General features: G+C 41.5%; 1 protein-coding gene across 1 annotated transcript in view; it reads left to right on the forward strand.

Moving 5' to 3' along the window:
- The window catches only part of MYRIP (myosin VIIA and Rab interacting protein), a 427,956-nt gene that overhangs the window by 366,647 nt on the left and 33,396 nt on the right, over nt 1–27,913 (forward strand). The window contains exon 11 of the mRNA XM_033212116.1: nt 11,938–12,177. Within this exon, the coding sequence (XP_033068007.1) occupies nt 11,938–12,177 (240 nt within the window). The remainder of the gene's footprint in view (nt 1–11,937; nt 12,178–27,913) is intronic.

Consider the following 27,913-nt stretch of genomic DNA (forward strand, 5'->3'; position numbering starts at 1 on the left):
TAGTCTGTTAGTCTAAGTGCTGAACTCTTATAGCTTTTTACACCTCTTAATTGAAAACCTGTATTATTACTCTCTAATGAGAATGCAAAACTGCTACCAGACACTGTGTCCTGATTGTTAGTAAAATTCACATGATGCCTTCAGGCTAACTTGTTTCCTTCTCTCTGCAGTATTTTTCCATGGGTTCCACATTAACTTTTCCTGTTAGCAGTTCTTAAATGAGGATAATGCTATCCCTACCCTCGTTGTTTGCCAATATCTAATGCCCTCAAATCATTTCCACTCTGCTAGCTTAAGATAGGGGATTTTTGTTACTCTTACTGCCTCACATTATGCTTCTCTGATCAGATGGCTAAGAACCTAGCCACAGTATTGAATATACAGATAATGAATGAATGAATGAATTAGAAATAACAGACACCATCACACACTTTGCATGGTTTTTGTAGTCTCTACCCCAGAGCTTACGCTTTATGACTATACCTCCCAGGATGCAACATGGTACCAGGATGCAACATGGTACCATGGCTAGTTCTTCCTCCTACCCACCTAAATGTTTTAGGGTAAATACATTTTCTAAGTAGCTATAAAACAGGGAAGCACTGAGGGGAGTTGGAAGTGAGCTTCTCTTCGGATGCTTAAAAAGTCCCACTGCCACAATAGAAGGCTCAACTGTTGTGTTTGTTTAGTATTTGTTTTGCTTTGTTTTATGGTGAGCATTTATCTTAATATTTCTGGACCAAGATTAGAGGTTGAGAGAATACTGGGAGGAGGCTCAACAATTATTTGACTACTTAGAAAAGGTAGAGAGTAACTGGATCTCCAAGTGCACTCGTGAGCCTTCTATTTAATAAAAAATTTCCCCATTCATTTACTGGCAACAAACGGACTTTGATTGCTTTTTAGTGTTGTGGGTTTTCATCTTTTTCTATATCTTCCCACACAGTTTTGGTGGAAATTTTGTGTGAAAGATGTCTGCCAGGTACCATTTTAAAATGGAAACCTTCTGACTGATTTTTTGTTGATTGAGACTTCAGGATCACAGGAGGCTGCTATTTTAATTTCCTCCAGTGTTTCATTTTTGGTTGTACTCATTAGCAAAACTTGTGTTCTTGGAGTAAACTTTCTCCCACCTAGCATTCTAGATTCTAATTATTCTTTAAAAATATGTTAAGAGTCTTGCCATAGTGAGAAACTACCAGTTCTTTATAACTAATCATCTGTAAATATTCCTTTATTTAATAGGTTTATGCCTTGCTCCAGAAATAATTTAAAGTGGCTTACATAAATATGAACAAGGGAAAATAAAATAAAAATATAACAATGAAAAGGAGGACAAAGGGAAAACCAGAGTAGAAAAGATAAGATGAAGCAAGGAGTAATGATAATTTACAAAACTGATGGAATGATTCTTAGGCGACAGATACCAAAAATTTGTTCCTGAGTTTCTAGAAAACAATAGAAGGAGGGTGACATGAGCAGTTCCCCAAGTCATGGAAGCTCTAGTAGAATAATAAATCCATTCCTTAAAGGATGCTGCTCTCGGAGCTAAAATCCAAGAGAAACTCATCCTGTGGATCCTTGTGGAGAGGATGGAGACCACAGCAGCCCCTGCTCTAAACTGCTTCCATGGATTCACACTCGGGGCTGCTTCTCATAATGTCACTCAGTGTTGACCAATACATCACAGCGGGCACTGTTCAATTAAGTTCAATTAAGTCAGGCTGATGAGGGGCCAAAATGCACTGACCTCTGCTGTCCGGGCTGCTCCAGGATTAAGTGTGTGGATGTGGAGAGCAGTGGAAGGCTGCCTCCCCATGGCTCCCCTCCCTGTTTTGTGAGTGTTGTGGAGCTCTGTATTCGAGGGGATGCTCTCTGACAAGTGCTTGTGAGGCCACGCATGTTGGCAGTAAGCTGAGTTGGAGGTAGTAGTGACACTCCCCTGAGAACACTGGGGCTCCCAGAAGGTTCGCCTGCCTCTGAAGTGTACCAAGAAAATATCCCCAGGCAAGGCCTTAAAATCTACTCAGAACTGTATTGGAATTATTTCCAGTACACAGACCAAAGGGTAATCATTCCCCTCTGCCCTTCAATTCTCCACCTCCATCTTGAAAAAGATTTTCAAATCTTTTTAGGCATAGAGGCTTCCCTTAAATGAAATCTAAAGAGAAGGCAGGCGAGTGCACTTTAACTTGTACCAAAGGTTGTATCTCCCACAAAAATAAAAATAAAGAGAAGACAAATCATAGTATGGCTGAAAGCAGAGCTGCTCTGAGGCGCAGTTGTTCCCTCATTCCTCACCGCTTACCTCCAAGTCCACAGCAGCCCAGCAAGCACAAACAATAACCTGGAAGGACTTTAGAGCAGGTGTGACCAAATACCCCTCAGAAGAAAAATCTTAGTCACATGTCTGTCAACTGATTTCCCCTGGAGCACAAGAATTGCTAGGAGTGCCTTCCAAGATAAACTGGTTGCAGAGAACATGTCTAGAAAATGAGACACTTGCTGGAAAACGGTGCTTCTTACATTTTCTTTTTGTCATAGGCCCTTTTGAGAACCTAATGAGTACGCTAGGTCAGGGTATCCAATCTTTTGGCTTCCCTAGGCCACAGTGGAAGAAGAAGAGTTGTCTTGGGTCACACATAATATACTAATGCTAACGATAGCTGATGAGCTAAAAGAAAAAGAGCAAAAAAAAATTGGTAATGTTTCGAGAAAGTTTATGAATTTGTATTGGGCTCAATGCAAAGTCATCCTGGGCCACATGGGGCACGGGTTGAACAAGCCTGCTCTAGGTCTTCTCTCTAGGAAGGAAAAAAATGTGCATAAATGCAAGAGTTTTATATTCAGTCTTGGGGAGTATTGGGAGCCTGTCTAGAGCCTCTCTATATAGGATTTTTAAATAGGAGTCTGTTGGATATTAAGGATTCTCCACTGAAAATGATCACTTTATTGTAGCAAAGGTTAAATTATTTGGGACCTTCTTTTAGGAGACATTAAATAGCAGGGCTAACTATCAACTATGGCTTTTACTTGTATGTAGCAATAAAACCATGTCAGTTCCATGAAAGAAAATGTTGAGTTCTCTATTCCATATGGCAGGCACCCAAGCCCCGCTCATTCAAATGGATGGCAAGTCATTCAGGGCCAATGCAGAGAAAGGGGTCTAGAGCACACTCGGTCCCTTCATCCCAACCCCTGTCCTGCGTGTCATCATGTGATTGCCAGGAAATCCTCCTGCTGACCCTGACTCTCACACTGGCATTAAGGCCCAGGTTCTGAATCACCACCAAAATTCATGGATCACATAACTTAGTCTATGCCTATCACAATCCTGAGTCAAAGAAAAATCGAAAGTGAAACCCACTGCTAGTGCTGCTTTATTCCTAACAGATTTCTCCACAAAGCGACAGAACAATTGTGGCCAGTATGAAAATAATTGTGTCTTAATTATGCCTAATGTTTCATTATTGGAACGCTAAGCATGTGGGAGTTCTTTATCTGACTGCTCAAGGTCATCGCAAAGGCCTGATTGCAAAAAGTAAAAAACTTGCCACCTCAGGCATAAATGGGTTAAATTTGCCCATTCCTCATGTAAACATTCACCTGAAAAGCCCAGACTAGCAATTTTCTAGATATTTTATATGGAATTGCCATAATTCTGGGGAATAAGTGGTTGCCCTTTCAACAAATAGCATAGTCTAATTCCATTGGATAGGAGATTGGCAATGAAAAAACACACAGAGGAGGGGCAGATACCAACAGTCAGGAGGTTTTGGTTCTGAGAGTGGGAGTTGTGCCCCAGATTAAATTCAGACTTGTTTGTTTTTTAAATCAATGTAATAATATGAAGGACTCAGAAATCATGGAATCTATATACCAAAGCAACTGATCTGTAATAATAAAAACTAAAAAATAAGGCTTCCAGATGACATCCTGGTGCTAAGATTTCATAACTTCCTTCACCAAATGCATCACCAGGTAGTTAGTCCCCATACCTTCTGTGCAATTCCACCAGCCAGGTAGCTCCTTCCACATGATGGGTTCTCCATGAGAGAACCTTGAGAGACTCTCTTTGAGGCAATAGGAAATGTATTATAATATTAATTTCTATAAGATTCCAGATGGTGTCTTTCCATTTCCACTGTGTGAAGCTGACAAAGGGTCTGGTATATATTTGTGTATGTGTCTGGCTGCTATCACACCAATTATAAGGAAAACAAATGCCTTACTCACAGCATGTGAATAAAACTAGTTTTAGGTGAACAGCAATGCATTGGAAGTGGGAAAACTTCTACCTTAGACACCAGGGACAGAAACATTCTAAGTCCTCTGGGAGAGACAGATCAGCTGCAGAGTCCAGCAGCCCCATGGCTCATCCACTTGTCTCCAGCCTCTGAATAGCTGTGCCAAAGGATTGGCAAGGAAAAGTATGTACATTTGCCACACTGAGTGCCCTAGAGTCGTTTAACCTGTAAGCTGGAGCTTTTCTCTGAAGTCTACTAAAATAAAATCTAAAAGCAAGCTGCAGAAACTTGGTTTTTTAGGTCAGGTTCAGTATCTTTCATCAACAGGAATGAGGAGAGCCACCAGGACACAAGGATATATTCAACAAAAGTTAACATGTGACTGTTGAAAATTATCCCTTATCTGGACTATTTTTTAAAAAGTGGAGAAAGCCCAGAGCCTTGCCTGCCCTTTGCCTCCTGAAACAACCTGGCAGGTGAAAGACAACCCTATGAAAAATTTTCTGAGACTGGGGTTGCTTTTTATGAGAAAGATGATGAGGCTAAATAGGAGAAAAAAATTTTTTAATTACAGTAGGCTAGATTTCAGTGTGCAGGGATCACTGGGGTTACTGAGGTAAAGACAGTATTCTAAAGAAATCTCAGGGTATTCATCTCCAGAAAGAATTCTAGAAAAATTATCTTCTCACTCCTTTAAGTATTCCCTTTTGTGAAACAAGAGGTTAAACCCCTTTCCTCTTGGGTTATCTCCCTGCTTCATGGCTCTGCTGTTTTCCTTTTAGTGGGCACGGTTTAATTTGGAGCATCCAGTCTTGTTTTGGTGTAAGAGAAGAGCTTGGCCTTCCGGGTCAGGTCACCTTCAGCTCAGCTATCCACTAGTGTGACCTTGGACAGCACACTCAGCCTTTGTCCTCATCAATGCAGAGGGAACTGCTGGGATGCTTGAGTGTGACATTCCGTGCACAGTGCCCTGTACAGCGTGCACCCACACAGTGTGCTCAGCAGTGAGAAATGTCTCGTTCCTTCCCCCACCACTCAAATCCCCATCACCTCACCTCCATTCATTCATTCATTTATTTATTTATTTATTTATTTAGAGACTGAGTCTTGCTCTGTCGCCAGGCTGGAGTGCAGTGGCGCAATCTCGGCTCACTGCAATCTTCACCTCCCAGGTTCAAGCGATTCTCCTGCCTCAGCCTCCCGAATAGCTGGGATTACAGATGCATACCACCACACCCAGCTAATTTTTTTGTATTTTTAGTAGAGACAGGGTTTCACCATGCTGGCCAGGATGGTCTCAATCTCCTGACCTCATAATCTGCCCACCTCAGCCTCCCAAAGTGCTGGGATTACAGGTGTGAGCTGCCGTGCCTGGCCTTCCTCCATTTATTCTATTCTCGTGTTTCTTAAGCTGAAGAATTCAATAAATTCCTCAAGAATTTTTAGAAGACCTCCAGTTTGAGAAAGTTTGCATTAAATTTTAAATACTGTCAATTTAAGAAAAATGTTGGCACCACCCTAAATATAAATGCAGATACAAGAATGGAGATCTTACACACATGGCAGCACCCAGCTGTGGGGTCGAGGCCTGGGTAATCCAGAACATGCCTCTTTTTTCAGTGATCAATGAGATGAACAGCAAAATTTAAGGTTATTGTAAAGAACTTGCACACCACTGAAAACATATTAGAAGTCTCTTGTTTAAGAAACTATACTGACTTATCTTAGGAGTATTCCATCATTAAGTGTTTAAAGATACGCATTTCTGTTTAGCCAGGGTCTCCAAGTTCCATACACACACACACACACACACACACACACACACACACACATATATATATATATATTTTTTTTTTTTTTTTTTTGAGACAGAGTCTCACTCTGTCACCCAGGTTGGAGTGCAGTGGTACGATCTCAGCTCATTGCAACCTCCATCTCCTGGGTTCAAGCAAGCACATCCGGCTAATTTTTGTATTTTTAGTACAGACGCGGTTTCACCATTTTGGCCAGGCTGGCCTCAAACTCCTGACCTCAAATGACCCACCCACCTTAGCCTCCCAAAGTGCTGGGATTACAGATGTGAGCCACCATGCCTGGCCACACACTACATTTAAGTGTGCAAGGAAGAGGCAACTTTTTGTTCTTTAGTAACTGCCTTAAACTTCCCCATTCGCCTCCCCATTCTGACTAGCTAGGAATGTAAATCAACCAATTCAAAGAAAACTTGGCCTGTTGTGATTTGAATTATTTTCCTTTTTCTTTCCATTTAAACCTGCCTTTCCTAGGTAAATAATCAGTCCTCCAAACCCCCCACTTTCTCTGCCTTTGCTGTCTTGGAGAGCATATTGGGGAGCTTGTAGGGTCCTCATGGCTGCGGGGCATCTTAGAGCTAGACAATGTCCTCTGGGTCCTTGCAGGACTCTGCAGTGATGGGGACCCTGCTCATCAGGTCATTTCTCTGCCTCACTGGCATCTGCTGCCAATGTCTAAGACCTGGGAACCTTGGTCTGTTCCCTGTCTGCTCCATTAGAAGCCAGCACCCCTTCCATGGGCGCCAGCATGGCTCTCACACATGTCAGCTACCTGGCCCTGGCTGTCCAACCCCAGGACAGCTACTTTATTACAGTGTCACCAGCAATCTTCTATGACTCTGCTTCTGGGTGCCCTCTGTGCCACACAGGTGCCAGGAGGGACCCTGGAGCCCCCTTCAGCCTCCCCGAGAAGTTCCTCATCAGGGGTGATTGTACTCTGATTCTGCTACCCATATCATCATAAGATGGGGGGGGGGCGGGTCAGAGGTCATAGGCATCCTGCGAGGTTGCTTCTCTCTAGATTTCAATAGAAGTAGAAGTGAAATTTAGCTTTTCAACAGATTCATCTCTAGAAACCCTCTGTCCGTGTTCACAAAATCTGTCTTTTGAGCCTTTTGTTAACCTAAAGAGCTAATGGAGTGAACTGATCAATGATCTTTTGGTTCTGGATCTACATTCACCTTCCCTGGGGTAAAATGCTTATGGTTTAGCCTAAGAAAATGAAGACACAAGGGAATGCAGTTTTAATGGGAAATGAAAAGCACTGCTTTCTTGTTTTCAAAATAATGTCACATTATACATACAAATACCGCTTTATAAGGTGGAGAGTTTGAGACACCACACCAGTGGGCAAGCAACTCTGATTTTCAGATTACTTAAAATGTTTTGTGCCCAGATACAGACATTGCTCATAGTTATCCAGCTTGCCCATAAGGAATTTCATTCTTTCCCAACCCACCCTCTGCCCCTGACCCCCACCGCCCTCCCTGCAAAAGCTTCTCAGCATTCTCCACTGAGTTCATAATCTTCTCAGTGATCTGCTTAAGTCCCTCACTGTCCAACACAGTGAGTATGTTTGGTGTTTGGGTGAAATTGTTGTGATAATCAGGGTCCCTTTTAAGTAGAAGAGCATTTTTGTTGGCTGAAGACTCAGCAGCACTCCTATTTTCTCTAAATTCTGGTTCCCAGCTGGCTTTAAACACAAACCTCCTTACTGCTCCTTTCTCTGAATTCAACTGTAAGCTTCCAATGGGGTACATGTTCAACCAACATGTACCCATCTACTGTTGTCTTACTTAGGAAGTATTCTTATCGATAAGTATTCTTATCGGTATTTCTTAGCCTTTTGGGAGCACGGACCCCTGTGGAAGTCTGATGAAAACTAATAATGCTCATCCTAGAAAAGTGTGCATGCATACCCAAGTTTGTGAACAATATCGGGGTCCACAGAGGCCCATCCATGGACTCCATGTCAGCCAAGATCCCAACTTAGCATTTACTGTCTCAGCTATCATGAAAATTAAAATCAGCTCATGGGGGAAAATGTGTGTGAGCTTATAACATAGGGCAGGGATTGCTTAACCCTTTGCAGGCTAAAAATACCTATTTTTCTCTGGACATATAAATATTTGTTAATCTACTTGATGAATATTAGATGGCCAAATAATACTGTTATTTTTGAAGTTCTTGTGGCTTTTGATAATGATGTTTCCAGTTATGCTTATGGTATCTCATCTGGGCATCCGATCTGTGTGCATATGATTCGTCTTTCTGTGAACTCAAGAACCATCACTTAGCGTTATGATTCTTGCTGCTCCAATAAAACTTGAGGTATGTCCTGATAATCTTTAGGATTCCATTCTTTAAGATTTGCTCAGTTATCATCTATTCTAATTTCCCTTCCTGACAATAAACACCTTAACCAACCAGATGAGGGCCCTTCCTCTGAGTATCCTCAAACCCTTACATGTGGTTATTCTGTTCCCCAGTATGTTACAATTGTCTGGTTCAATGTTCCTCTCTCCATCACACTGTCAACTCCAATAGGGCAGGAACAGTGTCACTCCCACCTTTGAGCCCCAGTAAAGCACAGTGCTCAGCACATAGTGGGTGCTCAACACGTGTTTGCTGGATGTGGACTGAATCACAATAATTCTTCATAATTTCTCGTGATAAATAGACATGAAATGTGGACAAAACATGTTAAGCAGGTTTCATCTTTTGGGTTAACTATTTTAGCCTTGTAAATTAGTCTTTCATGGTCTGTTTATTCAAGCAATAATTAGGCCAAAGCTTAATATTAATAAAAGTAAACTAGAGTTAACATGAATTGACAGCTCCATGTGTAGAGATGATAAGAGACGGTCACCAGGGCTGAGTTTGTAACCAGTTGCTGATTTCCTGGCTAATTTAGTGCATGCTACAACAGTAGCAGAAAATCTATTTGATAGTTAAAGCCCTATTTCTTAGACTGGTGTTTAACCCTCTGCAGACTGACCCAGACCTGATTTTTCCATACCACCCGGCTCCCCACTCTCTCCACTTCTGAACCTTATCCCTATAACTATGCAAGCAGCTTCATGCGCCCTGGGTCCTATTGGTCCTGCTGCTTCTACGTCAAGAATGCCTGTCCCATTACAATGTATTAAAATGTTCCTCATATTTTGAGAACCTGCTAAGAGGTCATTCTTCCTGTGGACCACCTCCACATCCCAGGCAAAGGAATTCCCCCTTCTCAAGCTGCTAGGAGCACAGGGACTTCACATGAGTCCCTCCCTCATCGATTCTCACTCGAGACCAGAAAAAAAATAATCACTTCCAATAGATGTTTTTCTCTTAATTATTCAGTGATAATTTTCATTTCTATGTCATCTGTTTTCTTCTAATCACCTTTGGATAGACATCTGCCTTTAGAATTTATCCAATTACAAACTCTCTTAAGTAAAATTGATACACAAACAAAGTATAAAAGAACGTATCACACGTCTTTTTAAAAAACAAGATATCCAGATTATTGTTGCAAAATGTTTTGTGATGAAGTCCTTCCTGTTGAATGAGTAACTGGATGAAAAGACCATACTTCTTTTTCATCCTTATTAATATTGTTGATAATATTTACTCATCAGTTCTTGAGCTTGAGAAAATTCACCTGGGACACTGTCATCTGAAGACTCTTAGTCTGAGATTTCAATAATATAACCAATTTCACCATTATTGTTAGAATCTAGAGACCTGCTGTCCTCTTTGAATTCATCTTCTGAGTCATCTAATGATGGTGAAATGTTGTTCTCTGTCAGTTTTTGGAATTTTCAATTGTATGCAGTGAAAGCTAAAAGCAGATTCAAAATAGTGATGATTTATGTCACACTACTGAATCATCCTTCTAGGCAATTTCAATATTCTACTTATTTTTTCATCTTTTTTAAAGCATAATTTGGAATAACTGGTGAGTAATGATGAAAAATAATTCCCTGGATGATGAAATAGCAAAATGTTTCAAAAGATAGGAAAAATAAGATCACAAAGATCCCATTATATATCTTAGATTTATAAAAAGGTCCAGTGAACCCATATGGTAATTGTAATGAGTTATAGTTATGTTTTATTGAAAAAATAAGTAAATTCTGGCCGGGCGCAGTGGCTCAAGCCTGTAATCCCAGCACTTTGGGAGGCCGAGACGGGCGGATCACGAGGTCAGGAGATCGAGACCATCCTGGCTAACACTGTGAAACCCCGTCTCTACTAAAAAATACAAAAAACTAGCCGGGCGAGGTGGCGGGCGCCTGTAGTCCCAGCTGCTCGGGAGGCTGAGGCAGGAGAATGGCGTGAACCCGGGAGGCAGAGCTTGCAGTGAGCTGAGATCCGGCCACTGTACTCCAGCCTGGGCGACAGAGCGAGACTCCGTCTCAAAAAAAAAAAAAAAAGAAAAAGAAAAAATAAGTAAATTCTCTTCTTGTTCTTCAGAAGCCCTCTAAGAGAATAAAAGTTATAAAATATCAAACCCTACAAATAGATAGAACAACTCTAAGAGGAAACTCAAAAAGTAAAATTGGGTCCAGTGACCCCGATGGTATGCCATGTTATGTACATATGAACCCTTCAACACACATCTGTCTAACTGAAGGCCGAGAATAGAGTAAGAGTCACACTCTCTATGTCTTCCTGGAGTTCCCCAGGCCTAGTAAAGGCTTTACTCACAGAAGGGGTTTAGGAGATATTCAGCAAGTGGAGAGTTGGAGCAGGAGATATAATCATTAAGGGAATGTCAAACAATATTCCTTACATATGTGCAAGGTCCTTGCACCATCTCGAAATCTAGGCCCTTTGCCTAGAATATTGTTCTTCCCTCTCTCCCTTTTAGCTGGGTGACTGTTAACTTTGAATCTCAATTCAGACTCCCTTCTGCAGGGAAGCTTTCCCTAATCCTCAACCCCTCCCATCAAGTGCTTATTTATGGGCTGTGAGAATCCCTTCCCTTCACCACATCCCAGCCACACACATCATTTTCTCTGCACTCAACCACCATAAAAAGTTAGTACTTATTAGCCAACACTTCTTCCTCTCCATTCCCACCCTGTTGGTTACTGGTTACAAAAATACAGTTAGATAGAAGAAATGAGTTCTAATGTTAGATAGTCCAGTAGGAGAACTGTAGTTAACATAATTTATTGTATATTTGGGCCGGGCATGGTGGCATGTATCTGTAGTCTCAGCTACTTGGAAAGCTAAGGCAAGGAGAATCGCTTGAGCCTAGGAGCTCTGGGCTGTAGTGTGCTGTGCTGGTTGGGTGTCCACACTAAGTCTGGCATCAGTATGGTGATCTCCCGGGAGCAGGGGATCACTTTGTGTTGGAATGTTCTCAACACAAAGAAATGATAAATGTTTGAGGTGATGGGTATCTTAATTATCCTGATTTGATCTTTATACAATGTAGACATGTATCAGATATCACATGTGTCCCATAAATATGTACAATTATTAGGTATCAATTTTTGAAAGTGAATATGGAAAGTTTTAGTGTGTCTCCTTCATTACAGAGCTGACCCAGGCAAGAGCTGGTCAGGTTCTCCAAGCACCCTTTGCACCAGCACAGTGCTGCCCATGGTGGGAGCTCAGAGAGTAATATGTGAATGGAAAAAAAAAAAATTGAATTCAAACACTTTTCTGAGTAAAGAGGCTTACCTTCTCAAATTCGTGCATTTGAGAAAGTAAAGGTAAAAACTAAAAGTTCATCTGAAGAGAAAACAGACCAGGTAAGAAAGCTGTTACTTTCCTAGACTATATGTTCCTATGTTCCTTTACTCAGGGGTTATTGGGAACAAGAGGCAACATGGCTGTAGCAGAGGGTTCCTCATCTCATGATTCTGGCTTTCATTTAGGTGTCAGATGATTTATCAGAGACAGACATCAGCAATGAGGCTCGGGACCCCCGGACTCCCACAAACACCACAGAGGAGAAACGGAGAAACAGGCTGTATGAGTTAGCAATGAAAATGAGTGAAAAGGAGACTTCTTCAGGGGAGGATCAGGAGTCTGAGCCCAAGACAGAATCTGAGAACCAGAAGGAAAGTCTGGACTCTGAAGACAACAGCCAGAGTGTCCAGGACGAGCTGAAGAAGGTAAGGGCTGTGAAGCCACCTGCAGACAGCTCAAGCTTCTGCACTGGGGTGCTGGAGATTCTATACTGGTGCAGAGAGGTGCTGGGTCCCCAAAGAGCTCTCTCTAAAATGCCCAACTCTGTGCACTTAGGAGAGCCTAAGAGGACCCTTCTTAACTTGCACTGAGTGGTACAATCAGGAAAACAGTACCATGGAAGTTTCCCGAGAACTCTTGCCTTCCACTATCTTTCATCAAGACAGCCCCTTGGCTTTGAGTCTATGATTTAGTGCCCCTTATCCCTCTCACTGGTAAAAATCAGTGTTATTTCCTGCTCCATCCTCTCCCTGAGGAATTTTGTCCATGGATTGAGGTCATCTAGACAACCCCTCTTTTAATCAATGATGAAGCTCTGCTCCATGCTATGGAGACTTCGTGTTCAAAGTGGCCCTCTGGATTGTTTCTCTCTGCAGTTTTCAGATTTTGGTTTGTTTGTTTGTTTTAGCCTCAGAATCCTTTTTCAAACAATCTTTATATGGAATCCCAGTATTTCACACAGAAAAAAAGTATTCCCGTCTTAGGGTCCCCAAAGCTCTAACCACTTGAGTTTCAGAACCACACTCCTCCTCCCCTTTTCCTACCCCCAGTAGCCCCTGAGTTCCAAAGGACACAGTCTGAAAACCACAGAAGATAAACCCAACCTCTGGCATAAAAGAATCCCACACTCCCTCCCCGTAGTCAGTGCTCTGCCCACTGTCCTCCAGTATTGGGGTTTCCTCTACAGCTTCTCAAAGCACGTTTATGCTAGACTTGCTACTTTAGAGTCAGAATATCCCTGCCGGCCTCCGATGGAAGGGAACACACTAATATTTGTTGAGTGCCTCCTCTGTATCTCCTCTGTGCGTGTGCCTGTACACATGTTCATTAGGTCTTTAAATAACCCGTTGAAAAAGAAGCAGCCCATTTTTGCAGAAGAAGAAACTGAAGCTGGGTCATTGAGGTCCTTACCAAAGGCTCACAACTAGTAAGTTTCAGAGCTAAGGCTGCATCACAAACCTGCTTGGCCTTAAATCACAGGCCCTTCCTTTACAATCAGCCAAAGATTCGATTTGATCTTCAGAGTGATGATTCTGTTAGAGAGAAACCTCCCAGGTGTTTTCTCTGTCCCGAGTGTATACCGTGTAAACTAAGAAGTTGCTGTTAATGCACATGCATGGGTGAAGGAGCTGCCTTCATCTGCTCAGCAGCCAAGCTGGGGTCCTGTGGAGGAGGAATTGAAGACCATTACTGCTGAGCCCCTGAACCCTCCAACAAATTGAACTCTGTTTTTCATTTTTCCCATCCCACCCTCCATAACCATCAAGTCCTCACCCACAAATCTTTTCCCAGCTTGTCTGTGAGGTGGAGAGTAGAGCTTGGTCTCCACGAGGAGCCCCTCACTGGGATATGGACTCCAACCTGTTGCAAATGGTAAAGGGCTCTGATCCTCTCTGTTACTTGAACTGATGCCGCATTATAGTCAGATTTGTATGCTAGAGCTTAGAGCCAGATAGTATCTGGAGAATATCACATTCTTTCTTACAATGACTCTGTCTCCTACTGGCTTTGCTGCCTGATGGTCCCAAGGCTCTAAAAACTCTCACTGTACCAGCAGCATGCCAGGCTGAGTCATGTAACCTCACCCTTCATCATTCTGCAAGGAGCAACCTCCTTGAGGCACAGCTGTCAATGTACGCTATTCTCCCCTGGGCAGAATGTAAGCAGAGAAAGAAGGAGCTACTGGGGGGACTTCCTGGGGACTTAGACAAGCGCCTCCATCCTGCCCTGGCCCTAATTAGGCAGGAAATTAAGAGAGTTGGCTTTATTCAGATTCCCCAATGTGTCAGCTTCTCAAAGTTCAAGTCTTGCCTTCCTAGTCTACCATGAATCAATGAATTAAATATTCAAACATATTCTTGTGCATGTAAAAATTCATATAGCCATATATATATATATATATATATATATGGCTGGGCATGGTGGCTCATGCCTGTAATCCCAGCACTTTGGGAGGCCAAGGTGGGCGGATCACAAGGTCAGGAGATCAAGACCATCCTGACTAACAAGGTAAAACCTCGTCTCTACTAAAAATACAAAAATTAGCCAGGTGTGGTGGCGGGCACCTGTAGTCCCAGCTACTCAGGAGGCTGAGGCAGGAGAATGGTGTGAACCCGGGAGGCAGAGCTTGCATTGAGCCGAGATTATGCCACTGCACTCCAGCCTGGGCAACAGAGTGAGACACCATCTCAAAAAAAAAAAAAAGAAAAAGAAAAACAGAAATATATGGTTAAGTATTGAATATTATTTAAAAACAGAAAAGTGTTGAGATACATTTTAGGATTAGACTGAGTCAAGCATAACTGGCCAGGTGCAGTGGCTCATGCCTATAATCCCAGACTTTGGGAGGCCAAGGCAGGCAGATCACTTGAGCCCAGGAGTTTCAGACTAGCCTGGGCAACATGGCAAAAACTCAATTTCTACTAAAAATACAAAAAATTAGCCAGGGTTGGTGGCGTGCATCTGTAGTCTCAGCTACTTAAGAGGCTGAGGTGGGAGGATCACTTGAGCCCAGGAGGTTGAGGCTCATCACTGGGTGCCAACCTGGGTGACAGAGTGAGACCCTGTCTCAAAAAATATATAAATAAATAAAAACAAACAAAATTAGCTGGGCATGGTGGCTCATGTCTGTGGTCCCAGCAACTTGAGAGGCTGAGATTACTTGAACCCAGGAGCTTGAGGCTGCAGTGAACCATGATTGCACCACAGCACTCCAGCGTGGGCAACGACAGAGAGAGACCCTGTCTCAAAAAAAAAAAAAAAGGAAAAAAAAAGAAAAACAAAGCCATGCAGTTTGCAAACTCTGTGGTGTTGGTTAATGGCTTAACTCACTGCTACTACTTAGAACATGACGATTCATTTCTTGCCTGCTTACCCTACCTCACCTCCTAACTGGTCTCCTGACCCTCCAGGCCCCTCTTGGCCCTTCCAATTCTGTCTCCACTCAGTGGCCAGGTTGCCCTACAGTTCCTGCACTTGCTCACAGCCTGTCAACAGGCCCATGTCTGTCTTGCTTTTTAATTGATCCCTAGGACCCAGTCCAGGTTTTCATTGTTGATTGAATAAATACATCTTGGCCTCATTTGTAAAATGGGGATAATCATACCTCCTTATAGGGTTGTGAGGAATGAATTATGTAGTGTAGGGTTTAGCACATAGCAGGAGCCCAGCAAATCTTAATTATTGTAGCTTTAGGAAAATAAGCTTCACTGTCATGAAATATCATCCATCTGCTGGTACTGAAGGAACAGCTTAGTGCTGATTCCCAATCAACACTTGCAGTGTCATGCTGTGGGTCTGTAACTACATTTGGTGCTCCTTGATGCCATGCAGAGTGTAAGTGTGGAAATCACTACATCAGATCCCTAGGTTACCATCTTCAGGATCAGAGTTAACTGTGATGTCCCCATGACCCCAACACCACTAGTCTGAGCAACACACACACACACACACACACACACACTGGGGAGTAGATCTAGGGTAATGTGACTATTCCAGAAGCTGCCACTGCTCCATCCTTGTTTCTTAACCATGGTAGTACACACTGGCCCAAAGTCCAACTACCTGAGGGCCTTCTCTTGAGTAGCAGGAGCTCCTCTTCCTAATCAGAAGACTAGCTGGAAGTGCCAGAGAAATACCACTCCCAGGAGTGGGAGTGAGGCGCTAACCATGACTGATGGAAGGGTGTAAATATCCCAGCTCTTTTGCTTCGGTTGGGATGGTGACTCTGAGGCTTAAGCCACGCACTGACTCCCTCAGCATATGTCGCTGGTGGCACCCACAGTGATGAACTACTTGATAAACTACATGATAAGGCAGTCTTCTCTACTGACTCTCTTCCCTTTCCTGTCTCACTTCCCCACTCCTCTGCCACTGTTTCCTGGGACTGCCTCCCACATAAGCTATGTGCACCCCAATTTTTGTCTCAGGGTCATTTTCTGGGGGAGCACAGACTAAGACAAACAGAAGAAAATGTGTCATCCCCAAATCGCAAATACTTACTTTGGTATTGTGAATAAGCAGTGAGGAAGTCTACCCACCAAATTGGTTACTGATAGGCTTTATCTCACCAAAAGGAGGCTTGCCTCATACAGAGGCAGAGCTCAGCCAGGCCCTCCATCACTGTCCCTGCTCTTTGGGAGCCAAAGCAGAGGAATGCGCATATGCCCGTAGACACAGTGACATCAATGGCAGCTCAATGTCCTCAGTATAACATCCCATCTAACTGGAGCTACAGAATCCTGTCCAGCAGCAGAAGAAGCATTTTAGAAACATACTTTTACCTGATGGGATTCAAACCTTTGCTGCATGCAAACATATCCCTACAGTTGGATTAATGTCTTCCTTTGACTGGAGGCTGGGGCCCAGTGATTACTTAAGGATGGGCACTGGAACCTGAATTTAACCAGCTGAAGAACGAGCTTGGGGCCAGATCAAAACTTCTTGGGAACTGGATTCCTGAAAGCTCATGTTTCTTCTTTAAGTAATAACTTGGTTCCACCAGACCTCCGTGGTCAGTCTTCCAAACCACGTGGTCCTCAAAGCCTGGGAATGAGCACTTGTTTCTCCCCAACCACTGAGCAGCCATGCCAACAGCACTAGCCATGCCAATGTTTCTGGAAGAAAGTCCTGGCTAAAGTGGTTCTTTTTGCCTCTAGGGACGCAGCTGCTGCCCTCCTAAAGAGGGATGCAAAGGAGGACTAAGGACTCCTGGCCTGAGTTAGGAGACTACATCAGGGGCCAAGTCTCCCCTAAACCCCCTAATTTTTCCAGGCCTGGAGCAGCAGTCCCCAAGTTCCCTTCTGGTTCTAAAATTCCAAAGTTCTAGATATGCAATAGAATAAATAGGTTTTTGCTTCTTAACATAAGTATCATTTACAATACTATATATGAAAAAAGATGTCCTATGTGTCAATCTTTTGGAACGTGAGCATTTATTAAAGGACTAGATTAGGCAAATCTTGCACTATAGTCAAATTTGTACATCTAGTGTCCTTAAAGCATTTTTATTAAGAGTCTTTGTTTATTAATTATCATAAGTAGCTGAGCCATTGTGCTTTATTTTCACAAGAAAGTCAACAACCAGCAGACATCTCTGCTGGGATTCAAACTGACTCTTAGTTTCACTTTAAAGAGTGAAACTACATTTATAATTTCATAGAATAATATTCATTTTTTCAATTTTGAAAACATTGAATTGTATTTATAGTTTCATAGAATAATTTTCGTCAAAGTACTGAGACTTCTCTAAACTAATAAATGTCTTTCTCCCCTAAACAAGAGAATAATTTGTGCATCTCCATGGCTGCCCCTCAATTACTAAAGCCAAGCCACATGGAAACACAATCCTGGTCAATGGTGAAGGAAGCAGATTTATTGACTGTTGTCTGAGAAAACCCAGAGACTTGGGTTTCTCAAGTTTAATGTGCTTGTGAAAAAAATTTTGTTGATGTCATGGTGTTAACATAAAATCAAGTATTGTCCATATGTGTCTAACTTTCATAAAATAACCATTCATATGAGGCTATAGCACCTACAACCCAGGGAGCATTTTATTTCAGAAGAGTACCTCATCGTCACTTGCTGCTAGAGTGAATCTAGTATTAGATACTGACTTATAACTTCCAAACTACACTGATTTCAATAGGCTTTATGCCTATTGAGGAATTAACACCTCTTTCCCAACTTTCTATTTAACTGCTGCCCTAGGAAAAAAGAGAAGCTTTAACTGTCCACTTAGAGCTACAGCTCTTATCCACAGTGCTTGAACAGGTGAGGAGGTTTTATTTCACTCATGCTCATCTGCACCCTTCATTCCCACAACTGTGTCCTGGAGAAGGGCCTGCCAGGCCAGGAAGGTAGAGTTCTAGGTTCTCTTTTGGATCTTCAAAAGAGAGAAGCAGAATATCTTCCTCTCTAGGCAAAGATGGACTGGGAAAGATTGCCCAGAACTCCAATGCAGACATACCTTCAAGCCTCTAAAATGCAGGTGTTACCTGGAAGGCCAGGATAAGGATATCACCCCAGTCACAGCAGTAGAATGAGATGCTGGACAGAAATGGTTTGAAGAAAGAAAGGCAGAGTTACTCCAAAAGGTTTTAAGTAGAAAGGCCTGGCAAGCAAGGCCCTGGTTCAGAACTCTCACCTCACGGAAGTCCAAAAGTAAGAAACTCTGGGGAGGGGAAGAGGAAGCAAAGATACTGTGAATCTGAAGTTCTGCAGAATAAGCAAGATTGTGCTCTTGGAAAACATCTCTGGGTAGAGAATATAAAAACTAAAGAAAGAAAAACATGTATATCAGTTTCTCCTATAAACAGAAATGCCAAAATCCTAAAGAAAATACTAGCAAACTGAATTCCACAACATTAAGAGATTAACATACCATAACTCATATATTTTATTCCAAGAATGCAAAATAAAGTGAATAGCAGGAAACCCCACTGTTATACTCATTTAGTAAGTACTATTTTTTAAAAGCACATCATAATCTCAACTGATGCCAAAATGTCTTTTGGAAACATTCAACACATATTCCACTGGGGTAAAAAACCCTCTCAGTGTAATAGAAAGGTAATTCTGTAACATGATGAAGAAAATCCACTTTGAAGCACCAGAAGCCCTGGATTTTTTTTCTTGATGAGAGCTCATTTTAAATATCAAAATCATCATGAACATCAGATTTTACTACCGATCAAAGAAACACATGACAAAGAGATGAATTTGTAAATGCTTTCACATAAATGTGTATTTTGCTAATCAAATAGCACATACATACGTGTAAAAAATAATGTGTGGCTTTAAGATTTGTTTTAAATTACAGACAAATATTTGTAGCAAATATGTATTGTTGCTAAAGAAATAAATGAGCAAAATTGACTCTAGAAGGTTTACAAAACCTGAACAGACCACAGAAGAAATTGGCAAAGTGGTCAAGGACTTATTTCTCAGAAAGAAGCTAGTCTCAGGTATCTTTGACAATAAAATCCATTAAACGTTCATGGTGCTAATTACCTGCACACTAATAAAACTGTTCTTGAGCAATTAAAAAAATGGAAAGCACCCCAGTTCTGAATCTCACACACAAAAAATCACACACCACCAAAAATTTACAAATTAATTCATGAGTGAATAAACATTCAAAAATTCTCAACGTATCAGCAAATTGTTTCTAACTATGAATTAAAGTAATAATTTATGACTGCCAGGCAGGATGTAGTCTAAGAATGTCATAATATTAATTTTAGGATATCTATTAAATTTTTGTTATATTTACAGGCTAAAGGGAGAGAAACATGATTATTTTATTAAATTCTTAGCTTGATGTTTGACATAGTAGGAAATTCATAAAATACTCCTAAATACTGAATGAAGAATGAATTCCAAACTAACAGCTGATAAAGTTAAACAACCATTTCTGATAAAGTAGGGAGACAAAAACTCAACAGCAGTGACTGGTAGCCTTTTGGGGATTGCAGACCTTTTTACAAATTTGATGAACATTGTGAACCCCTTCTCCATAAAGCATAAAAAAAGAAACTGATTTTCATCAAATTGGAAAGTCACAGATTGCATGAAGCCCATCCATAAACCCCAAGTTTAAAAATTACTATTAAATGACTGAAAGAAAACAAAGATGTCTTCTACTACTTCTTTGATTCAACATTGGTTTGGCATTCTCTCCAGTAGAATAAGAAATAAAAATGACCAATATTAGATAGCAGAAAACAAAACTATGATGACTTTAGATTTCTGAGTTAAGATAATAAAATCAACTGAAAAGATTATTAGAAATAAGTTTGGTAGGGTGGCCTATCACAAAATAGTAATACATAAGCAAAAATTTCATATATGCAGCAATAACCTCTCAGAAAATATAAAGAAAAAATTCTATTTGCAATAGCAGCAAAAGTACACACAGCGCTGAACATACACTTGGCATATAACCCAAAAATTCTCCTAAGTATTACCAAAGAGAAATAAAGACCTATGTCCACAGACACAGACACACACAAAAAACATTCATGATCACCAAAAACTGGAAACAACCTAGTTGTCCACCAGCTCACCAGCTGGTAAACAAGTATAAGTGCACCAATGTCAATGAATCTTAAGAGCATTATGCTGAGGGAAAAAAGACTCAAAAGGTTATGTATTTCCCACTTACATGACATTCTGCAGAAGGCAAAACTATAGGGACAAAACATATACGAGTGGTTATAAGAGAATGGGTGAGGGGAAGGTTGATATAAAGAGACATAAGGGAATTTTTTGGTCTGATGGAAATATTCTAAATCTTGATTTGGTGGTAGCTACACAACTGCATGCTTCTGTCAAAATTCATAGAACTATTTGCATTTAAAGGCTGAATTTTACTGTATGTAATATATATGTGCACATACACATTTACATATATATATACATGCATAGTGCCCTTGAATAACTTAACTACGAATGTATGAAACTCATCTGAATAAAATTAACCAGCTTTGCTAGGAGACATAAAGACTGAATAAGTACGGAAACATATTCTGTGTACCGATGGGAAAACTTCACAGTTTTATAGAAGTTAGTTTTCCCCAAATTAATACATACATTTAACAGATTTCCAATCATCTTAATGAGATTTTTTGCAAACTTGATGAAGTTACTCTGAAGTTCATCTGGAAGAATAAGTGCATAAAATATAGCCAAGAAAACTTCAACTGTAATTATAGCAGTGGTGCTAACACTGGAATAAGCAAACAGATTAATGAAACACAATAGAAAATACAGAAAGTTATTATGACATGATAATGGTACATTTAATATCAAAGAAAGATTCTTTAAGAAATATTAGATTAACAAATTATGTAGTACAAGCAGAACTAAATTAGATTCATACATCATACTACATATAAGAATAAATTCTCAATGGGCAGGAGTTTAAAAGGTTAAGTAAAAGAAGTTACATAATTACTAGAATAAATTATAGATGAATATTTTGTAACATTAGGACAAGAAAGGCCAGAAACCCTAAAAGCCTGAAATATATGATTGCATAAATATTAAGAACTTATGTTCATCAAAACCATAAAATTAAAAGGAAAAGAATAGTTAAGAAGACATAGTGCTTAAATATATAATGGGTGAAGAATTAAGAACTTTATAACTCTCTATTATAACTCTGTATAACTCTGCTATAAAGAAATACCTTAGACTGGGTAATTTATAAAGAAAAGAGGTTTAATTGGCTCACAGTTCTACAGGCTGTGCAGGAAGCATGGCTGAAGAGGCCTCAGGAAACTTACAATCATGGCAGAAGGCAAAGGGGAAGCAGGGACGTCTTACATGGCTGGAGCAGGAGGAAGAGAGTGAGGGAGGAGGTACCACACACTTTTAAACAATCAGATCTCAAGACAACTCACTCACTATCATGGGAACAGCACCAAAGTGGAAATCTGCCCCCACGATCCAATCACTTTCCACCAGGCCCCACCTGCAATATTGGGGATTATAATTTGACACGAGATTTGGGCAGAGACACAGACCCAAACCATATCAAACTCCAATAGATAAAGGGTAATGTACATAAGCAGGCGAGTCACCAAAAAAAAAAAAAAAAAATGTAAATGGCCAATAAGCATATGAAAAAATATTCAACTGTAATTGTATTACAATTTGTATTTAATGTAACACCTTGCCCAGAACTTGCCATATGGTTAGCATGTTCATTTTTTTAATTCAACAAATGTTTATTGAGTGTCTCAATGTGCCTGGCACTATTGAAGTACAGAGAAAATGGCCATGAACAAGGCAGAGTTTATCATTTGCTCAATCAGTAAGGATACAAATTAAATTAACGAGATGTCACTTTGGCTAATAAATTGGATGGTTAAAAAGAAGGATAATTGGCTCACTCTTCTAATCCCAACACTTTAGGAGGCCAAGGCAAGCAGATCACTTGGGCCCAGGTGTTTGAGACCAGCTTGGGCGATGTAGCAAGACCCCTCTCTACAAAAAAATACAAAAATTAGCCAGCCATAGTGGTGAGCACCTGTGGTCCCAGCTACTCCGGAGGCTAAGATGGGAGGATCACTTAAGCCCAGGATATGGAGGTTGCAGTGAGCCAATATTGTGCCACTGCACTCCACCTTGGGTGACAAAGTGAGACTCTGTATCAAGAAACAAAAAGAATGACATTTAGTGTTGGTAAGAGTTCAGGAAAACAGGCAGTCTGCCACCATAAAATAGTGGGAGCACATATTAGAGTTTGGTAACTTGGTAATCCAAAGGAATCAAAGTGTGCATACCCTTTGATGTGGCAATCATACTTTCAATTATTTATCCAAAGAAAAACCTGGAGAAGCAGCCGGGAGAGGGGGGCGGTGCAGGGTGGGGAGTCGGCGGGGGAGCATATATTACAATGTAATTCATCAAGCATTGTGTTTTCATTGTAGGGAAACAACAAACTGAAATCTGAATGCCCAACAATAAGGGATTCTTGGAGATATGGGGAGATGGGGTTCAAAAAACAGATGGGGCATAGGCATTGGAACAGCAAAGATAGATTGGTACAGATACAAGTGATACAGAGCAGGTGAGCCCCGAAATTGGGGCTTAACCCAAGAGGGTTCTTGGCTTTGCCCAGGAAAGAATTCAAGGGTGAGTGGAGGATGCTAAACAGAAACTATAATTGAAGCGGCAGTGTATACCAGCAGCAGCGGTACCGCTCCTTACAGAGCAGGGCTACCCCACAGGCAGTGTGCCCAGAATAGCAGCTCAGAGGCACTTTTGCAGTCATATTTACATAAATATAGTAATTATACTTTTAATTACATAAAAGTTAAGGGGCAGTTTATGAAGAAATTTATAAGATGAAGGTGGTAATGTGTCAGGTTGTTGCTATGAAAAGGGGTGGTAAGCTCCAGGTGTTGCCATGGCAGTGGTAAACTGACATAGCACACTGGTGGGGTGTCTTACGGAAAGCTGCTTCTATCCTGGCCCTGTTTTAACTAGTCCTCAATTTGGTCCAGTGTCTGAGCCCAGCCTCCTACCTCACAATTAAGTGGGTAAATTTCATGGCAGGAAGTTGAGGAGGTTTTATATTCCATATGTTTATTACCTCTCTCTCCCCTACCCCCCACCCCTCTCGCCATCTGTCTTTCTGAGGCAAATTTGTTTTCTAAAAGTTACGGGATAGTGGAATTGGAGGTTCAACATTGTAGAGAGGGTTTAGAATAGCTACTGCATCAAATGTAAAGAAAACAATGTGGAGAAATATTGGAAGTCCCAGGCAGCACTGAAAGCATAGATGAGGTCAGATCATGAACATTTACCTGATGTATAAAGAACCTGTACAAGAATATAGCAATCTTGGACACAATTAAATGCAAAATAAAAATTCATTTTATTCAAAGAAAGTATCTATTCCTACCAGATCTATTCATAAATCCACATCATTTGGCATAATTACACAGTATGGTTCAAGCATTTCTGAGATTTACGGCGGAACTTCCCATTTCAGAGGTTTGTAGCTTAGCCATTAACGTTCCCTGAACTAAAATCTACATATGAATTTCAAACCATTGAAGGGATGGGGCATAGAATGGAAACTAACTCCATCCATAATAAGAGCAAAAAATGTGAAGTTAAAACTTAAAAAGTTAAAACTGCAGATCTCCAAGAAATCTAGCAGTTCACTGGAAGAAAGATGGTGTAAAGACGAATTCTTCCAAAATTAGGTTAGAGGTTTAATGCAATGCAAATCAAAATCTGAACCAGATATCTTTTAACTTTTCAAAGAGTCTAAAAATCAAAACCATCTGATAGAATAAACAGTCAAAAATAGTTTAGAAATGTTTAGAAAAAATAAAAGAGGTGTGAAGAGGATCCATTTATTAAGATATTATATGTTTTAAAGGTACAGTAATTAAATTTGTGAGCTACTAGTACAAGATGTAAGAGAATAGTCCAGAAGAACAGCCTAAAATATATTAAATTTAACTCACCATTAATCTCGTGATTCCCACTCACTTTCCACACTAGGTCAAAAAAGGACAGCTTTTTAATAAATGGCGTTTGGACAATTGTTAGCTTGTTCTTTTGGGAGGCGAATAGGGATGTAAGAAAAGACAGGTTCTTAATTTTCACCCCAAGGAAGGTATGAATGGACCCTCCTCGTTTGCAGGCCTAGCGATAGATAAGAGACAACATTTAAAAGGAGACAGAGAGATGTTGAAATTCTCTTGTGAGAGGTGGTAGCCCAAGCTCTGGAGTTTGAATCCCTGCTCATACCCCACTTCTTCAACAATTACTGAGCTATCCGAGGAGCTGCAATGCAGTATGGACAAGAGAAAAAAGCTCCCTGCACTCCTGGAACTTACCTTCTGTTGGAGGAGACAGTGGTAAACATGTAGACACACGAAAGGGAAGATGCACAATAGTGATAAGTGCTAAGAAGATGACGTAGGGCAGAGGTCAGAGTCCTGGATAGTCATGAACTCTCTGACCAAGGGTCTTGAACTGAGACCCAAATGGCAAGCAGGAAAAAGATCTAAAGGAAGGGCTTTCCAGGCAGAGGAACACATGCAAGTCCCTAAGGTGGAGATGACCTTGACAAGTCCAAGGGACACCTCTGTCCAAGGGACAGAAATGACCTTAACAAGTCCAAGGGACAGCTGGAGCAATGTGGCCAAGGGAAAAGCAGCAAGAGCGGTGACAGCAGGGGCTAGAGCCAGCAGGGCCAGGTGGGCCATGCAGAAAGCTTCAGTTTATGTTCTGGTGAGGTAGAAAGCACCTGGAAAGGTGGAAGTGGACAAGTGACAAGCAGGACCTTACATTATGAAGATCACCTTGGCTACCATGTGTCACCTTCTTTCCAAGCAAATGTGGAAAGTGATTTCAGGTCTCACTGGAATTCTTCAGAGCCAAGCACATGCCCTGATTACCACCAGTCATTAGAAATGTTTGTAATCAATATTAAGAACTATTGTCTGAGGAACAGTCAATATAAAAAAGCAAAAAAAAAAAAAAAAAAGATCAATGGCTCTTAGGCCAAGAAAGGAACTCCTCCTGCCTGCTTTACACCTGCTAGAGTAGGTTTGGTCAAAGGTGATGGCCCCATTTCCCCCCTTTGTTTCCCTTGCCAGGACCTGATATGGCCAGCATCAGACAAAATAGGTGTCACCAAAGAAGAACAAGAAAATGACCTCAGGGAAACATAGAGATCATTGGAACTAAACTACAAATACTATACTTTTAAAATTTATTTGTTAGTCACCATGAAAAAAGGAAAATATTTCTTTTATAGTGGCCTTGGCCATCAAGACCTGGATGACTTAAGAACCCAAACCTTCCTAGAGGTCAGTTCTCCTCTAATCTCTGTTATGTGTAAATGTTTCGGTGCATTACATATGCTAATTTATTAAGTTCATGTTCCAATTTCTTTCCACAACTCTGTACCACCCTCTTGCATCCAGTCACTCTTCAGGGACATGAGTCTGTTCATGGAGAATGTATTTTGACGGGTGTTAGCAGCATTGCCGGAGTGCCTTATGTTTCATGAGAACTGAAATATATTAGCATTGAATTTTTCTAGCAGATTTCTGTCAAATATTTAGAAGGACATATGGAGTTTCTTTCCTACCATTGAAAAGGAGAAAAATACATGAAATCAAGGCATTTGGACACTTTCTTGCTTGTTCTGGTAGTTTGATGGAAGCATTTCATAAAGCCAAGACAGCATATGTAATACGAGACAGAGGAGTGATGAGTGGACTGGGCGTCTGGATTAAACTTGGAACAGGTTTTCTTATAGAGCACATCCTTCCTCACTCATGGTCATTGACAGCTCAGTTCTAGGTGGGCTCTGGAAGCCTCAGAACGGGCACTTGTGCTGGACAGATCTCCAGCTCTGTGGTGTGGCTTGGTCTTTGGCTTCCCAAATCAATGCACTTATTCTGGTTGGTGTCAGTTGGTAGAGGCTGTAGAATGACCCAAGGACTCCGTCATTAGACCCTTCTCTTCCTGACCTGTTGTTCACTGATTTGGTTGTGCACTCAGATTCTGTTTCACCATCACTTCCCACAGTCCACTGTGTCCAGGGAATTATGCACATGGAAGAAGTGCTGGTGTGGCAAATGGGGAAGAGCATGGGTTTGGGAAACCACTATCTGGGCTCAAGTCCCAGCTCCGCATCTTCTTCACTGAGCCACAGTTTCCTTGTCTCTAAAGATGGGATTACAATATCAACCATGCTATCAGGGTTAAATAAAGTAATGAGAAGCCTAGAGTCAACCTGGCACAGGATGGACGCACATTAACTATGAGGTGCTTCCCTCCTTGCTTCTTCTCTTCCCCACCAAAGAGTCTCTCAGGAACAACATTCAGCAAGGGGAGAAGGCATGGATACATATTTATTTTATGCAACTTGAACTGCTAAAAGGCCTTTCACCTCTCCCTGTAATTCCTCTCTTCACCCCTTTGTGCTCAAACATGTCTTTAGATGACCCTGTTAATGTTTCCTGTTACCTGGATGTCCACTGTCCCCTAATAGCTCCCCCTAAGGAACGTTCGTAAGTCACAGGGCTGAAAGGAGGACTGGAGGGCCCCATACTGTCACCAACTTCTTGATTGTACTACAGCCAATTATGAAGACTGTACTAGCCCTTCACCCCTCCCCTCAGGAAACTTGACACCAAAAATAATGAATTTAAAAGAAAAATTGAACAAATGACTCAGGTGCTATTCCACTTGGGCATTTGGTAATCACCCACTTTCATGATTGTGTGAGAAAAGGAGCTCTGAAATGTTGTGTTTTACTTTATTTCAATAACCTAACGAACCCTTCCTTCCCTCCTGGTATTTAAATCTTTAATGCGTCAGTTTCTTCCGGATCACCCAGCTAGAAAGCACAGCAGCACCTTGCCAGCTCCCTCTTCTTCACTGCAGCCACCACGTTCTCTCAGCTCTTTCCAGAATATTGCACCTTTTATGCTTTTATCCCTCCTGTGGCTGCCCCACCTCAGGTCCTTGCGACCTTTGATTGGAGCTGCAGTTATTCTTTCCTACACTTACTTTCTGCCTCCAGTTCTCCCCAGCCCTAAATCTGTTCTTCGTGTGGCAGTCAGAATTACCTTTCTGAAGTGCCGGTCTCTCCTGCCAGCATGTTAAAAGCCTGGGCTTTAAAACCAGGCAGACCCGAATACAAATCCTGGCTCCTTGAAAACCTCGTCACCTCTCTTAAGCCTCAGTTCTTCATCTATCAGATGGAGTGATCATAGTACCCACATCCTAGGGTGGTGAGGAGGGTTAAATGAGGCAAGGCAAATGATGCACTTATCCCAGAGCCTGGCACACAGTGCTCAGTGAGTTACTGTTAACAGCAGCAGCAAGAACCTGCAGTGGCACCTCATTGCCAGCAGTACAAACTCCAGACTCCTGAGGCTGGCATTCAGGGCACTGTAAGACCTCCCACCTGCCTCTCTTTTCCCACCTGTCTCCCACAGCCTGCCCTGGGCTGCAGTGCCATTGACTCAGCAGCTTTTTTTGTGCTTCCAGACCTTGCCCCAAAGTAACGTGCTAGCAGGACCTGGTTGTTCCCTCTGCAGGTCTGCAGCCTGTTGCTCACAGTGCAGGACGGGTCTTACCTTCTGCTAACTGCTGTTGTCTCCTGACTGCTTCCTC

Source organism: Trachypithecus francoisi, unplaced genomic scaffold (genome assembly GCF_009764315.1).
Source record: "Trachypithecus francoisi isolate TF-2019V2 unplaced genomic scaffold, Tfra_2.0 Lachesis_group0, whole genome shotgun sequence".
In the NCBI taxonomy this organism is placed as follows: domain Eukaryota; kingdom Metazoa; phylum Chordata; class Mammalia; order Primates; family Cercopithecidae; genus Trachypithecus; species Trachypithecus francoisi.